The following is a 14,712-nucleotide window of genomic DNA, read 5'->3' as shown; positions in this document are numbered from 1 at the left end:
GCCTGGCTGTTTCTTACCATCGTTCGCTATGAGTTGTTGGTTATTTGTGAACGCTGGGCAGGATATTTATTCACCATGGATTTCATACATTGATCTTTTAAAGACTTGACTTGATGATCACACGATCTGAAGCTAATTTTAAGATAAACTTGAGAATACAAAGATCAACAAAAAGCATTTCAAAGGTCGCAAGTGCATAATTTTCCACTCGTATTGTGGCTTTACCGGTGAATTTACAGTCTCCCATATCGTACAGTTTCCCTGTGTGGACGCGCAGCAGCATCTGCGCCTTTAAGAGCATCTCTGACAGCATCCTCCTCTGTCACGGACGAGCATACAGCAGCTCAGTATTTGAGAATACAGCTTAGCTCTCTGCACACACATCTTCCTAAAGATACATCCTAGCATCACACAATTACATTTATCACCATTATTTCTCCACTGGACATTGATGAATTTGCCTCAACGGTCGCCGTAGCGGTCCATCCGATCGTTATTGCTTTTATTTCCTTCCCTGCCGCATCCAAAGACTGATCTACGCTACAAGATGGCTGAGTTGAATTTGGGGAAGGGGCTGACTGCAGGGAAAGTAGCCAGCAACGTTCAGAAAAAACTAACGAGAGCCCAGGAGAAGGTAAGAGCTGCTCGCTAACGTGTGTTCATGTGTGGGGAATGATTATTCAGGCCTACGAGCCGCGAGCCAGCAGTGCCGCATCCTCCACCGAGGCGCAGTGTCGCATCACGACATCATAATAATAAGGGCAAGGATGCTGTGTTTGGGGATGTCCACTTCAAATACATAATTCCTGTCGCACAATGTCACCCAGCGGGCACGTTCATTTTGCAGTGAGATATACTGTGGGCTAATTTAACCCCTGACTGGTGTGTTTCTGGTATTTTAAACCAACATCTGGGTGTTTGTCACACACATGGTGGCTGCAGGAACTCTCTCTTACATTTTTTCAAGCACTGTGATAATATTTATCTCCCATGCTGCAATATGTTCAAGTGGTAGTAGATATGAGGCCTAGTCTATGCGTTCATGCACCTGCGCGTTGTGCACTGAATAAATGGCAGGGGGCGCTATTTGTCTATCATAATGCATCATGTACTGTAGGGCTACAGAGATAAAAACAGATCAGGGTACCCCTGTAAACCCAGTGTGCGTTATATATGTGTGAATGTCACTGTATTGACAGCATGTGTATGAGTTCATGTGGAAATAATGTATAGAATGCAAACATGCATGATATACTGTCAATGTGGCTTATCGCTGTTATTTATTTACTTATCATTAGATTAAACAGTTGTTCTTTATGCTCCCACTGCTCTTTTCAACATTGCTTATACATGTTGTCTCATATGCTGCTTTTGCAACCCATGCATTCTACCCATGATTGCAAAGAAATCCTATATGATCTTAAAGTAAACACAGGAAAACAGGTGAATGATCGTATGTGTAGTGTATGTCAGGGACATGTATTGTCCTCTGTTTTAAAACTGAACAGAATCAGTTGCTAACTTTATCATTGGTATTGTCTCTAATGTTATTATTTGTTTGACTAACTGATAGGTTCTTCAGAAGCTTGGCAAAGCCGATGAGACCAAAGATGTTGCTTTTGAGGAGGGGGTGATCAACTTCAACAAACAATATGTGAGTACAGTCCAGTTGATGGCACCATGTTGTATGGCGGAGTCATATATGACCAATTATTGCACAATGGTACAGCCTGAAACGAGATATAGCTGGCCAGAGTTTTTAGTCATATCTATACCTTGTGCATATACAAACTGAATTTTACATTAGCTCAAACTGGTTTGCATTTGCTGAGACTGAAATATGTACTGGCTCAACAGGCCTGTAGCTCCTCTGTACATGTCTCCTCACACTGCCTCATGTTTTGTGTTTCGCCCCCAGACTGAAGGCAGCAAACTCCAAAGGGACCTTAGGGCGTACCTGGAGGCAGTGAAAGGTAACACACACAAACCCAAACTGATTCACATTGCTTGATATGCAAACGCACACTTGCAAGCCATAGATTACATACAATATGCACCCTAACCTGCAAATATCCACTGATGTTCCACTAATGTAGAATATGTGTGTTTGTCCTCAGCCATGCACGAGTCCTCCAAGAATGTGCAGGCGTGTTTGGCTGACATGTATGAGCCTGACTGGTACGGCAAGAACGAAGTGGATTCCATTGTGGAGGTCAGAAACACTTTTCATAAATGTGTTAAAAATACAGAGATTGTCTGCATGTGTGTGTGAGGACAAGCTGGTTGCCATATAGAGGTCAAAACCACTTTATTATATTGTATGTTAGTTGATTGAGTGTGTGGGTGTGTTTGGCTCCTGATTAGCTTATGCATTGCAGCAGCTGTTTTTCCCAGAGTACACACAGCTGTGTGTGATTGTGTTACTGTCCTCTTGACATCAAAATTACACGTTAGCATCTCTTGTGAGAGAGTAGCTCTTTACATTTTCCTCTGGCTCCATTTAGTTTACTCTTGAAATTACTTTTGAATTAATGGCTCTGATCTGACAAAACTACTACAAGCTAGCTGCAAGAAAATACTGCAATCATTTAAAAGGGTTTGAGTTTAAATACAAGACCATAGGCCAAGACATAGCAACAGAGCTACTGGAATTAACTGGAATTAAGTGGTGGAGAAATACATCCAGGAAGCATACTATTGCAATAAAACAAGCATTGCAAGCAATTTGTCTCATTTAATGTCTGACATTGTGTGTCTGTTATTGTGTATGGCACTGTTATGTCCATCCACGCTGCAGGACTGTGATGTGCTGTGGACTGACTACCACCAAAAATTGGTTGATCACGCTCTAATCTCCATGGATACTTACCTGGGCCAGTTCCCCGATATCAAGGTAAGCTGTGTGGTCACAGACACCCGTAGCAACCGTGACCAAAAATGATTAGCATCCAGTGTTCATGTAGTGGCAGCCAGGCTTTACTCCACATCATACTGTATATTGTGATCTTACTGAAATTCTAATAATCATACACTACTGCTTTTGTGTTTCAGTTGCATTGAGTCCTAAACATTTCACACAAATATGGCTGTTGAAAAGGTGTAAGATGCAAAAACTGTAACAAAATTAGGTGGTGTGAATGCACCTGATGTTTAAAACAGATGTTCACACAAGCTAATGAAAAACAAGTTCATGATTGAAAGATGAAAACTGAGTTCTCCTCTTTTCTTTGGTTCAGGCACGTATAGCAAAGAGGGACAGGAAGCTGGTCGATTACGACAGTGCGAGGCACAACTATGCCACCACGCACAAGACCAAGAAAAAGGATGGGAGCATTAAGATTACCAAGGTAAAAGATATAGTTTGATACAAAATGCTTGTTGTATTTGCATTCATCAAATTTAGCAGCATTTAACATACGATTTCTCTCTCTCTCTCTCTCTCTCTCTCTCTCTCTCTCTCTCTCTCTCACTCTCTCTCTCACTCTCTCTCTCTCTCTCACTCTCTCTCACTCTCTCTCTCACTCTCTCTCTCTCTCACTCTCTCTCTCTCTCTCACTCTCTCTCACTCTCTCTCTCACTCTCTCACTCTCTCTCTCTCACTCTCTCACTCTCTCTCACTCTCTCACTCTCTCTCTCTCTCACTCTCTCTCTCTCTCTCTCTCTCACTCTCTCTCTCTCTCTCTCTCTCTCTCTTTCACTCTCTCTCTCTCTCACTCTCTCTCTCTCTCTCTCTCTCTCTCTCACTCTCTCTCCTCTCTCTCTCTCTCTCTCTCTCTCTTTCACTCTCTCTCTCTCTCACTCTCTCTCACTCTCTCACTCTCTCTCTCTCTCTCTCTCTCTCTCTCTCTCTCTCTCTCTCTCTCTCTTGCAGCCCTCCTCTTTGTTGGAGAGGGCCACTCCAGGTTGGGCTCAGGGTATCTTGTCTGCACACAATGTTGCCCAGAGCAGTCTGTCCAGGAACCAGGTACATGATAATCTTACTGCACTTCTGTTGACTATGAAACAATAACGAAGGGTGTCCTGGTAGCCCAGCGGTCGAAGACACATGAGATGTAACAAGGAGGTCTTCAGTTTGACCTTGTTTTTGCATGTCATCCCTCTCTTTTTCTAACCATGTTCCCTGTAACTGTCACTGTATCCAAACCATGCTGGCACATAATCACAAGCGTTTTATGTTACGCACACACACATACAGCACATCATTTATCAACAGAACATCAAACACACACTTGTGAATGTGCCCTAATGCACTGTCAACACATTGTTTGTTTGTGTGTGTGTGTGTGTGTGTGTTTCAGGCTGAGGATGAGTTGGAAAGAGCCCAGAAGGTGTTTGAGGAGATTAACATTGACTTGCAAGAGGAGTTACCTTCACTCTGGAACAGGTGTGTATGTGTATGTGTGTGTCTGAGTGTGAGTGTCTGTGAAAACTGAGGTTCCAACTGATAGCTGGATGCTATAATTACATTTCACTTACATTTGTATGCCATTTACCCTTGCAGGACATTCAACTAAGCCAGTAATCCAGACAACACTGTCTCTCTTTCTCTTCTCTGCCCTCTGTAGTCGTGTTGGGTTTTATGTCAGCACCTTCCAGAGTTTGGCTGGTTTTGAGGAGAAGTTTCACAAGGAAATTGCCCGGGTGAGACTTGTGTATAGACCACTATTAATGCTGAATTAAGATAAAGGTGTATCAGATAACAGTTGAACACAATGTAAAGATTATGTGATATAATGAACATGGACTGTGTCAGAACAGTGTAGGATGATGATGACGATGGTGATGGTAATTGGTGTTAGCTACAGTATCTAACACCCTGTCTTTCCCCCTCTGCAGTTGGATCAGGATTTGTATGACGTCTTGGTGAAATTAGAGGGAGAAGACACAAGCAGGTTAGTGAGCAGTGATCCATCATGTAAACTCAACCACAGCAAGACAGCAAGACTTTGTATTGCAGAGTGTCTTATAATAGACGACAGTTTAAGAAAAAAAAAATCATTGCATAAACTTTTAACATCAAAGATTTTGATTCTGATGAGATTCATGGAATTCAAGGTCAAGATATATTTTCAGCATATAGGCATCTTTTGAAATCTATTAATATAAGCAGTTTAAATAAATACTAATAGGTGACAGTGATACTATTCAGACTCAAAAGTACTGGGACAGTGTGGAAAAGTCTGGCTTTTCTATTTTGTTAATATTGCACTCAGGTGAAAGCCCTGTAACCTCAGGTTTTAGGGATTCAAAAAAATATCCCTGCTATATCTGGAAAATATGAAACTCTTGGATTAAAACACAGTTTATCACAAACATTTTAAGCTGCAGGAATAAACAAACAAAATGGCATTAACCTGGAGCCACCCCTGAACCCCCCCTTACAGAAAGACAGGTAACAGCGGCGCCTCATCGGCAGGAACAAATAGGAGGTAACCGGCAGCAACTGTGGTAACCATGGTGACACAACTCTTGTCTGTCTGTCCAACTGACCTGTCTGTCCAGCCGTCTGTCTGTCAGTCAGTCTGCTGGCTTGGGAGATTTAGCGAGAACTAGTGCTTGGTGATGCATTTGAATTCACAGAAAACATTGATCAGAGAGTTGTTCGCCCAGAGCTGCAGATATATGAGAGTTGAGCAAACCTGTATGTTTAACGCTGCTCCAGGCAACACTGTTAGCTAACAATACAACCCAAATCACAAGGAATGTAGTATGTCATCTCCCACTAACTGAGACTTGTTGAAGAACAAAGCATACACCTAGAATATGCCACTTTTCACATTGAGGCAGGTGTATTTTCAGTCTTGCTTCACATTATTCACCAATGTTAGATCTTTGGGCTGGGCCACTATTAACCCCTTGTTACTCCCTTTCTATGTGTAATTTGTACAGTTTTCTGACAGTTGCTGCTCAGTTGCTGAGTGGTTATTTGACTCCATGTCAAGTTGCAGGTTTTCTGACCCTTAAAATATCTACAGATCTGGGGCTGCGTTTGAATGCCTCTGTCACTGCTCGCTTGTGAGGACTTACTGGAGGCACAGACATAGCCTGCTTGCATGGGATGGAAGGAGGGAAAGGGGGGAGGAATGGAGGGAAGGGAGGTTCACTTTTCTTGCATGACAGCTCTTGCAATGACAACTTCCGCTTGGACTCTTGTAGAGCATGCCTTCTAACTTCTCAAGTTGTGTTAGCTCTTAGCTGCTCTTTTTAACCTTTGCTAGATATGTCTCTCACATTGTTCGCCTTCCTTGTTACTTTCTCTGTAATCAGTCTGTGTTCTTTTTTTGCCCCTCCATCTCTCTCTGTCTCTCATTCACTCAGTGGAAAAGGAGCATCTAACCACACTCTTAGGCCAGGAGGACCTCCGCCTATCCCCAAATCTCCATCCAAGGTAAACCACACACTCTCACACACACACACTGACACACTGACACACCGTCACTAAATTATGTCTCCACACAGGTGTGACCAATAACACTTATGATGGCTACATTTCATATAGGAGCCATTGTAAATGTTAAAAAATCAAAAACAGAATATAGAATTGAAATTCAGAGCCTTGAATTTATATATTAATTTGACTTGTGGCACAACTTCATCACCATATTTCTTTCTCTGTCCTAGCTAAGGCCAGCAGTGCCTCCTCCACCCAAGGTGACCCCTTCTAAGGAGTTGAAAACAGAGAACATCATCAGCCTGTTTGATGCTGCAGCTGCTCCTGATATCAGCGTCACCTCCCCTACAGAGGTTAGTGAGCAGCTGCTGTCGCCAAACAGCCACAGCCCTTTAACTTTCCTCTCTCCCGCACAGGTCAGAGCCTTTAAGTGTTCCTTGTTCTGGCCTGCCCCTCCTTTCTCCTATTCTATTCTATTCTATTCTATTCTGTCCTGTTCCTTCCCCTCTCTATTGCACCCAGTCAGCCAATGAGCCCTCCTATTCCTGTTGTTATCAGTTTGACAGTCCTGCAGTGGGCAGCCTGTTGGACATGGACCTGGACCCTTTCAGTGCAGCAACCAAAGCCTCCACGGTCACACAGGTGGATGATTTATGGCATGAACATATAGATCGTAGAGACCCTCCGCTGCAAGAAATGCCAAGCTTCACAAGAGATTTGATATTTTATCCAGAAGATAAGATAAGATTTTAGTTCATGTCATGATATTTAAGTCCCAAGAGGACTTCAATCAATTTATAATGCTGGACATTTCCAGTTGCCAGTGCAGTTGTTTAAATATGTTGAAACAAGCTTCTAGATACAACATGAAATCACTTGGTAAGCTCGGCATAGTTTGAGGTGTTACCTGAGCTGCTTCTTTCCAACTTACCAAACGAGAGGTGGATGATGGCATGATGATCTGTAGAAACCTACTTTTAGTGACCACTTCTTCCTGCTTCGGCACTATCCACAGATCACTCATGGCATGAACTGTAGACTAAAACCCTGCTCTGCTCTTAACGTCTTTCTAATGTAGTTTTAGGTACTGGAATGACATGAGTAACTGTATCTGAGCGTACAGTTGAGTAACATAAATGTTACTGTGAGATCAAATCTACAGCAATCTACAGCATGACAACACTAACATTAACATGCATCACAGCTTTATCATTTAAAATTTAACTGATTTTCCTCAAAGGTGGAGTGAAAATGATTTTTTCTTAGTTTTAACACATCTACCGACACTTCTCATTGCAAGGGTTTTGATTCTAATTTAAAGGTAAATCTTTTCTCAGCATCATTTGTGAAGATACTCTGATGCAAGTGAAATTTCACATTGTTAGGAGGGGATTGTGTGGATTCTGAATGAAAATGAATGAAATTAGCTTTTGAGACTGATTGCAACATTTGTGTTTTGCAGTGCACCTTTCTCCTACATTCCACTCACTCTGTGGGTGACTGACAAGTACAATAAACATATGATAGTTGCCATCTCCTCAGACTTGCGTCACTTAGTGCTTCAGACTTCACCAAGTATTGCCTGAACTCTTGTTCTGCTGGAGCTCTTCTGCTATGGGCTTGTAGGTTTAGAGCATGGGATCTGCACTGGAAATTTCTTATTGAATGCAACGGGCATAAGCAAGAGCTTTGTGAAGAGTTTGGTTTTGTCTTCTCATTCTGTTGCTTCCTCTTTTTTCCACAGCCTGCCAACTGGGACACATGGGTAAGCATAATGCATTTTTTTAATTTGCAGAAATACATAACTATCATTATGATCATCATCTTCTTCAGCATATTCTTATTTGTGTTCATATCAACATCCGTAACTCCACTTCATTTGTCATTGTTTACATTTACTACTAATGTAGCCATTATACAAGCTCCACTCTCATTATGCTCACTGCTACACACCCAGAGTATGTTTGAAAGTCCTGTGCAACACATGCAGGGCATGCTGGGTAGGGACTTCTATAATGGCCATCTCTGTATAAGCTTTCCCATAACTGGATCTCTTTCATTTGTCTGTCCCAAATCTGTTTGTGCGTTGTCTTTGTGTCTGCAGTGCTTGATGTGATAACACTAAACACTGAAGAGATTGTTGAACAGCACAAATAGAACTTGGGAATGAGCATAGATAAATTCAGTGTCAAATTGACATTTCACACTGTTATATATAGTGAATCAATATAAATGGTGTCTGATGTGCAATCCTCTCTTAAGAGTTGTCTTTCTCCATCTTTTTACAGTATATGTGTGGGATGCTGATATACAGAATACTGTAGATGCAGAACCTTTTAAAGATTGATTGTAAGACACCACTGATATCCATAAAAGACAACAAAAAATTTAATCGTGCAGTAAATGTAAATAAAAAATCCCTTCCGTGTGAAATGATTTGTAACTGAATTCACTTCCTTTCTTTCCGTTTCCCCTCTTATCCCTGTATGTTCACATGTTGCACTGAAAAAACATGTAGCCTTTACATGTTAGCATCGTGCGAAATGTGACACAGGGAACAGTTTTGTTCTGAAGTTGAGTGAAGTTGCTCATGTTTTCGGTGGATTGTTTCATAGAAATGAGACAAAAGATAAGCGCTAGTGGGCAACTTCACAAAGCCTTGCTTGCGACTTGGCATTCTGATCATTAACTAACCTTTTTGTTCATTCCTATCACTGTAAGAGAGATGTGTCACAGTTCTGCTGTATTACAGCTTGAGGCAAAGCAGCGGTAGCTCAGAAAGGAACGACACTTCTACTCTTACAAAGCTTCCTTCCTCTTTCTCCATCTGAACATAGCCGTGGGAATATAAACCATGCTTGCAAACTACACACAGAAGATCCAACATCTATTTTCTGATGGGAAAAGGCTGCAGTTTTTGCGTTTCTGCCTTCTGCTGCCACCCTTCCTCTTCATCTGTCTTTTAATTTAACCTCAACCTTCTCTGTAAAGGTTTATCCTTCTACATCAATCTTCTTGGGTCTTATGATGATGATGATGATGGTGATGATGATGACTTGCTGACATCTTCTGCTGAACTCCTCACATCAATGACCATGGCATATGTCATGGCCCAGTTTCTGCTCATACGTTGCTCCATTTCCCCTTAAATACGACAAATAAGTTTAATCTAAATAATACTTGATGCCAACTCCCCAAACCCTCATCCACGTTTGAATCCTTTAAAAGGCCATTCTTGTGGTTTAGCATGTTTTAGCTCTTTTATTAACCATTACCAACCATTTTCAAATGCCTCTAAAACTGAACTTGTCAGTGAAATGCTAACACCATGCTAACATTCTCATGCTGATGATTAGCAGGTATAATGTTTCCCATGTTGTAGTGTGTTAGTATGCTAGCATTTGCTAATTAGCACTAAACGACTGAGCCTGATGGGAATGTCATATTGTCGGGTATTCGGTCATGAACCAAAGTACAATTTTGACCTGATATGGCGCTAGAGGAAAATGCCAGATGATCACCACAGCATCAGGAATCATCCTCAGGGCACTATGAATGTCTGTACCAAATTTCATGGCAATCCATCCAATAGTTAAGATATTTTAGTCTGGACCAATGAGGCCAACCGACCAACATTGCCATACCTAGAGTCATGCCGCTTGCGTGGCTAGAAATATGTTATGTTGTAATATGGTCAGTCTAAAATATAGTAAATGTAATTTTTTAGTTAATGGGCTGAAGCATACAAAATCACTTGTATGGTCCTTTAATGTCTGAAATTCTTGAATACCGCCATTCTGATAATACAACCCTTATGCACCATTTCAGTGCCCCTTTAATATCCCTATCATTTTCCTAAACCCTTGTCCATCAAAAGTATTTTACTTTGATCCTCAGCCCTACTTATACTATTTGATCCTATTCTCCTCGTACTGCTAATTCTCAAACCTTTTGTCCCATAGAATTGCTGAATCATTGAATCTGCTCTTAAATATTGCTTATACCTAGCCTTTCTGTCCCTTAAATTTCCCTCAACCATTTGATTTACGAACCCCATAGAATACCAATAAGGTAAAATATCTCTTATGACCTCTGACTCCTTGAAACCTGACCCTTGCCCCTCAGCCTGAGGACAGTGGTGCCCAGGAAGAGGATACCGAGCAGCACTATGACCCTGTGGCTGCTGCTACAGATGCCTGGGGGGATGACGGTTCACAGCCCGTCCGCTATGACCCCATAGCGGCTGCCACAGAGGGCTGGGGGGATGACGGAACCAAACCAATTCACCATGACCCTGTGGCTGTGGCTCAGGAGGGAGGGGGGGATGATGAGAGCCAGCAGGTTCATTACGATCCCGTGGCTGAAGCCCAGGAGGGCTGGGGCGATGACGGGGGCCAGCCGGGCACAGAGGTGCCCGCCACGGAGGATGAGACACCTGCAGCTGAGACACCTGCAGCTGAGACTCCAGCTGACGCTGTTGAGGAAGAAGCCACACCAGCTGCCACCACGTTGGATAATGAAGAGGGTCAGGTAACCAAGGAGAGAAAAAATGGAGAGATGCATTTGGACGAAAATTGATGGATGCATCGATTTTTGAGGAGGAGGTTTAAGCATGGGGTAATGGAAAGACACAGATGATAGATGCATTGTGAATGAAAGGTGGAGAGATGGAGAAATCTTGAGATGATGATGATGAAGATTTAGGATGCATCAGGACCAGCAGCATGGATGCATCAACTGTGACACAGAGGGCAAGTTGGAAATGAATTGCTGAGGGAAAGAGAAGAGTATAGACATGCTCCCATATACAGTCACTGCTAACCACAAGTTCATGCAAATAATATGCTGTGCAAAAGCTTTACCTATATGGCAACCGTGCATTAATATCCAAGCTTACTGTCTATTCAACATACTTGCTTGTATTAGCCATAACTTTGCTGTTTAGGCTGTGCGGCTGTGTCTTTTTGTCTGTCTTTGTCTTGTCTGTCTGTTCTTCTTTCTGTCATTCTTTCCCCCCTCCTTATTTCAAGCTTTCTTTTGTCTCGTTCTCTAACCTCCCTCTGTTATTCCTCTATGTCTCTCTGCTCCCAGGGTGAGTCTGCAGCAGCTGCTGCAGCAGCAACAGAGGAAGTACCAGCGAAAGAGGAGGAAAGTGTAAGATGAACTACTATAACTGTTATAATGTGTACAGGAATAAATGTAATGATGTAACATTGTTTCCGAAACAATTAGCAGTGACGCAGTCCAACCAAATACATACATAACTATAGAGACGAGAAAAGCCTTATATTAAAAGATTGTTAAAATATAATACACATTGTTATTTATGGTGTTTACACACATGTTTCATGATTATGTTTTAGGTGGCTAGATATGTCATTAAGATTCTATAATTGCCACACATGCCTCTTCTCATTTACTTAAAAATCCATTTTATCAGGTAATTTTCATCTATAGTAAGTCAAAAATACCTTATTTTCTTAAAATCCTGGAACGATTGTGACACTAAATTACATTTAATTGAAAACATTATTCCAAGCTGGACTGTGCGCTACATGTCAGTAAATGGAGCCTCTTTTTTTCTAGACACCTGAAGTAGCACCAGAATCAACAGAAGTAGTATCAGAGCCCGCAGAAATGCCAACTGGCTTCGTGTTCAAGGTAAAACAGGATACAGAATTTAAAAATAAAATCTCAATAGTGATGAGCATCTACTTAACCCAAATATATCTGGTGTATATGAAGGTAATTCATCTTAGTATTTATGTGATATAGGTCCAGGTGATGCATGATTATGCTGCCAACGACACAGACGAACTAGAGATGAAGGCTGGTGATGTGGTGCTAGTAATCCTCTTTGACAACCCTGACGAACAGGTACATACACACACACACACACACCCGCACACACACACACACACACAGATTGTACTGTGGTGTCACAGTGACAATGAGGTGAATATGTCCTTATTTGCATGTCTGTGTGTTTAGGATGACGGCTGGCTGATGGGAATGAAGGAGGACGACTGGAAGCAGAACAAAGAAAATGCCACTAGAGGAGTATTCCCTGAAAATTTCACCCAGAGGCTGTGAGAGAGGAGGACAGGGCGTCATTCCAGCTTCCTTCTTTTTGTCTCTCTTCCTTTTGCCTCAATCCTTCCTTCCCTCTCTTGCCCTGAGATCTTTACTAGGACTTTGGCCATAGAAGCAGAGCTATCACAGCCCTGGCTGATATCATGCACTTCTAAGGTCTGCTACACTGTGCTAAAAGTGGATCTCGGCATTTCTGCCAACATTTACAAATTACAGTTCTAGCCATTTCACAGGTGCTCACTCTTTGCTGACTTGCTGCACTATTGCTGCTCCTCCATACCAGAGGGATTGATTAGAGGATCCTGATCATACAGAATAGATGCAGGGATGGGTGCCTCTGCAATGACTACCACTGCAATTGCATTACCATGTTTTATTCTTAATCATGTCTCATTGTAAACTCTCCAAGGCATATTCCACCACCCTAACAGAGAAAATGTCTATTGAGACGTGCTTTTGTTCATCTGATTCTGAGGGATTGAGAACTTAATAATGAGACAATGCCAAGTGTAGCAGAGTATCCCTTACATACATATAAGCCCTCAGATCTGTTTCATGAAGGATAATTACTAACACTAACTAAGTAACACGCTGAAAAAGTGGAACCAACTCCTAGCCGGCAACTTTCCCCCAGTCAAACTTTGAAAAGACCTTTGAACACACAAGGTGCAGAAGTCTAACCAGCACATAAACAGTAAGGAATTTACATAAACTAAAACTAAAAATCTCATCAACAAGTGGGCTTGAGTTGAATCACTCATTAACATTGCTGAGGCAGATCTCCGTCTTCTCAAGCTGACAGATGGGTTGTTGAAACAAATCTCTATTTTTGGCAATAGTCCGTTTTAGCCACATGTGTAGCCATCAGGTGTCATTTTATTTTTTGGCATGCAGATGTCTTTCCTCACCTGTGCCCATTGGGTTGTTTTTGGTGGCTGGCTGCAATTCTGACCACGTATGAGTGGAGGTGCAGCATAGCAGGCCGTGTGTCAGTAAAGATTCAGCATTGCAGTTTTGGTGCCAGTATTTGTATTTATTATTTTCTGATCTACAATCACTTAGTGCTGGGGTTCTGCTGCTGACCCAATGCCTGTTGGACACATCCAGCCCATCTCCAAGTCCTACTTTAATTATTTACTTGTGAAACATGGGCCCTTGGTTGTTGTATTAGTTTAGATTCAATGGTGGAAGTAATATGAATCTGTTGTTAAAATCCAAATAAATGCATATGCAGTTATCTTTACCCGCATATGCAGTTCAATATAAAAATGTTTTAAAAAATCCAAACAGAAACACTGATCTTAGACTCCTATAGAGCAGAAAAACACGACTGTTTTCATTTTGGACAGTCGTGTTTTTTATTCCTTGTTGTTTGAATTTGTGTGAAGTCGTGTGGAGTGGGCATGTAAAAACTCTTCAAGGATTTTTCTTTTCACAAGGGATTCCAAATATGCATTAGCCAGGCTCGCTAAAAGCTAGCCACCAAACCACAACAATGACACGCTGCTACTGGTAGTATAATAGTTAGGCAGATATGGTTACACCCCAACGTTATCAAATATATAATAACTGAACCAGCCTCATTCGTTTTTAAAAAAAATGTGCCGAAAACAATTCCTTCCATTTGCATAGAGACGACTTAACTCAAATGCAGATGATTCCAAATATGCACCAGAGCAACTTCTTTTATTTTTGTATGCTGCCAAGCAATGATTACATATAGCCTAATGTAACTATGTCAACATAATTGCCAACTTAGGATGTTATGGAGCGTTTTGTACTTCTGTCAGGTTTACTGCTCTCAGCATAGCCGCTTACTGTAGGTAGTGAAAACTATCTCACGTTCAGTCATTCATTCATTCAGTCTCTGACTCAAAAGAGATTCACATTTCTCATGATGTTATTAACATGTAATAAGTGTGAGAGAAAAATGGTTGTGTGTGCGATTGTATGTGTGTGTGTGTGTGTGTGTGTGTGTGTGTGTGTGTTTACGGGTTGTTTGGAAACATAAATTCTTTATCTATAGGCTATTGTTATTGGACGATATCACCACCATCTAGCAGGGGATGACGTTGTCTGTTTTACAGGAGGTTTTTCTGGACAGGACAAAGACAACTCAAACATATTCGGGTCTTTTTCCGCTGGCTGGTATTATGGTTCCAGGTGTTATTGTGCATTTGTTGTGTATAACTGTAATTTTGCCAAGCTGTGATGACAGATACATATTC

The 14,712-nt window shown here is 41.6% G+C and overlaps 1 protein-coding gene across 1 annotated transcript; it reads left to right on the top strand.

The window, feature by feature from the left end:
• Positions 1–547: 547 nt before the first annotated feature.
• LOC139292265 (myc box-dependent-interacting protein 1) lies at positions 548–12,484 on the top strand. The gene is made up of 20 exons (XM_070914535.1): positions 548–634; positions 1,574–1,654; positions 1,919–1,973; positions 2,118–2,212; positions 2,798–2,893; positions 3,237–3,347; positions 3,872–3,964; positions 4,299–4,384; positions 4,566–4,641; positions 4,837–4,892; positions 5,385–5,429; positions 6,319–6,388; positions 6,622–6,744; positions 6,950–7,033; positions 8,136–8,156; positions 10,517–10,921; positions 11,483–11,545; positions 11,978–12,052; positions 12,167–12,268; positions 12,383–12,484. The coding sequence occupies exons 1-20, from the start codon at positions 548–550 to the stop codon at positions 12,482–12,484; spliced, it is 1,926 nt and encodes a 641-aa protein (XP_070770636.1).
• Positions 12,485–14,712: the final 2,228 nt, after the last annotated feature.

This window comes from Enoplosus armatus, chromosome 11 (assembly GCF_043641665.1).
Source record: "Enoplosus armatus isolate fEnoArm2 chromosome 11, fEnoArm2.hap1, whole genome shotgun sequence".
In the NCBI taxonomy this organism is placed as follows: Eukaryota; Metazoa; Chordata; class Actinopteri; order Centrarchiformes; family Enoplosidae; genus Enoplosus; species Enoplosus armatus.
This window is presented reverse-complemented; position numbering and strand designations above follow the sequence as displayed.